Source organism: Etheostoma spectabile, chromosome 5 (assembly GCF_008692095.1).
Source record: "Etheostoma spectabile isolate EspeVRDwgs_2016 chromosome 5, UIUC_Espe_1.0, whole genome shotgun sequence".
NCBI lineage: Eukaryota > Metazoa > Chordata > Actinopteri > Perciformes > Percidae > Etheostoma > Etheostoma spectabile.
In genome coordinates, this window is record NC_045737.1 from 35,055,590 (window position 1) to 35,057,087 (window position 1,498).

At 37.2% G+C, this 1,498-nt stretch overlaps 1 protein-coding gene across 1 annotated transcript in view; it reads right to left on the reverse strand.

Moving 5' to 3' along the window:
- Positions 1–295: 295 nt before the first annotated feature.
- Positions 296–1,498, reverse strand: part of cd28 (CD28 molecule) — a 6,979-nt gene continuing 5,776 nt past the window's right edge. The window contains exon 5 of the mRNA XM_032515409.1: positions 296–1,106. Coding sequence (XP_032371300.1) covers positions 1,014–1,106 — 93 coding nt within the window. The 3' untranslated portion in view covers positions 296–1,013. The remainder of the gene's footprint in view (positions 1,107–1,498) is intronic.

The window sequence follows — 1,498 nt, forward strand, 5'->3', positions numbered from 1 at the left end:
GTGTGTGTGTGTGTGTGTGTGTTTACTTCAGGCCTGTCTGTAGTGTGTTCTGGAAAAAATATAATTTCCCCAATGGGGAATGATAAAAGTATGATTTAATAATGAATTATCCATCATTTGTCCATCTTTGTTGTAAGCCGTCTTATTTAATACATCTTCTAAATCTTCCCCAGCCTCTTGATCTCTGCATATTGGGGCCAAGTCTGCTTAGACGTGACAAAATGTAACAAAAAAGGTGATGCATATTCATGTTTCTCAAGATAATAATCACATAAAACATTAAAATTTAAAGTTAAGAAACTTTATTTTAAGGAAATATCCAACATGAATATGTTCAATGTGACATTGCAATGGCAACAAAATATATTCTGACATAAGGTAACAATATAAATACCTTCCACAGCCATAATGCACCAGTACTGATTCAAAGCCTTGCATTTTCTTAGCTGGAGTGATTCAGTTTTTATGCAAAACAAGTAGTTTGTACACGGTACTAGTCAACACGCCTTCCAGCTGCAGTAATGAGAGAGCTCCTACAAATGGAAACTCCAGCAAAGCTACATCTTTTAATATACTAAATTGTGTTCACAACAATGTAAACATTAGTTTTATGCTTAAAGTAAAATATGTACACACACCAAAAATGTCATTCTGGTGGGGTTTTTTTGTATAACTGTGTTTAAAAAAAGAACCTCAATCATCACCAGAGGTGATATTTAATAAATAGTCAATACTGACCCAATACTCCTCCAACTCTCTGTGCTCTACTGCTCTGAGGCAGATACTAGGATACAGCTTTGTGACTCCCCAGTGTGTTTTTAAGTTGTTTTGTTTATTTATTAGTGACAGTGGATAGACAGTAAAGTGGGGAGAGAGAGAGAGAGGGAGGGTGGGATGACACGTAGCAAAGGGCCACAGGTCGGACTCGAACCCGGGCGGCTGCAAATAACTCAGCCTACGTGGGGCGCACGCTCTTACTGGGTGAGCTGGAGTCCGCCACGTGGTTTTCAGTTTTAACATGAAAATGCAGCAGCGTCCACCTTGGGAAACACGTCAGGCGCTGGTTGGACTCTGATCTCTCTCCTCCCTCGCTCACACTGTTTAGCCTGCAAATAGAAAACACGATTTGAATGCAGCAAACAAAGGATGATGTCTGTTTCAGGGCTATTTAAAAGTTTAAAGTTTAACTTTCGGCATCAAATACGCTGCATCCAACTTCTGCAATAGTACCTAAAAGATCAATAAATATATATATTGTGTATTTTTAATCATGGGCGTATTGTATCGCCAGGTATTGGTCTTTTATTATATAAATTGCACGTGAGAATTTAACCTTTTGGATCTAGAATAATAAAATCAGTTGGTTAAAAAAAATCTTGTTTCGTTTTAGATAAAACAGGTGATGACAAAGTTTTCTTTTTGGGACACAATTTTAAGTTGGACAAAAGGTAATGAATTGCAATATATCGCAGAATATCGTATAAATATGTGTGTGTGT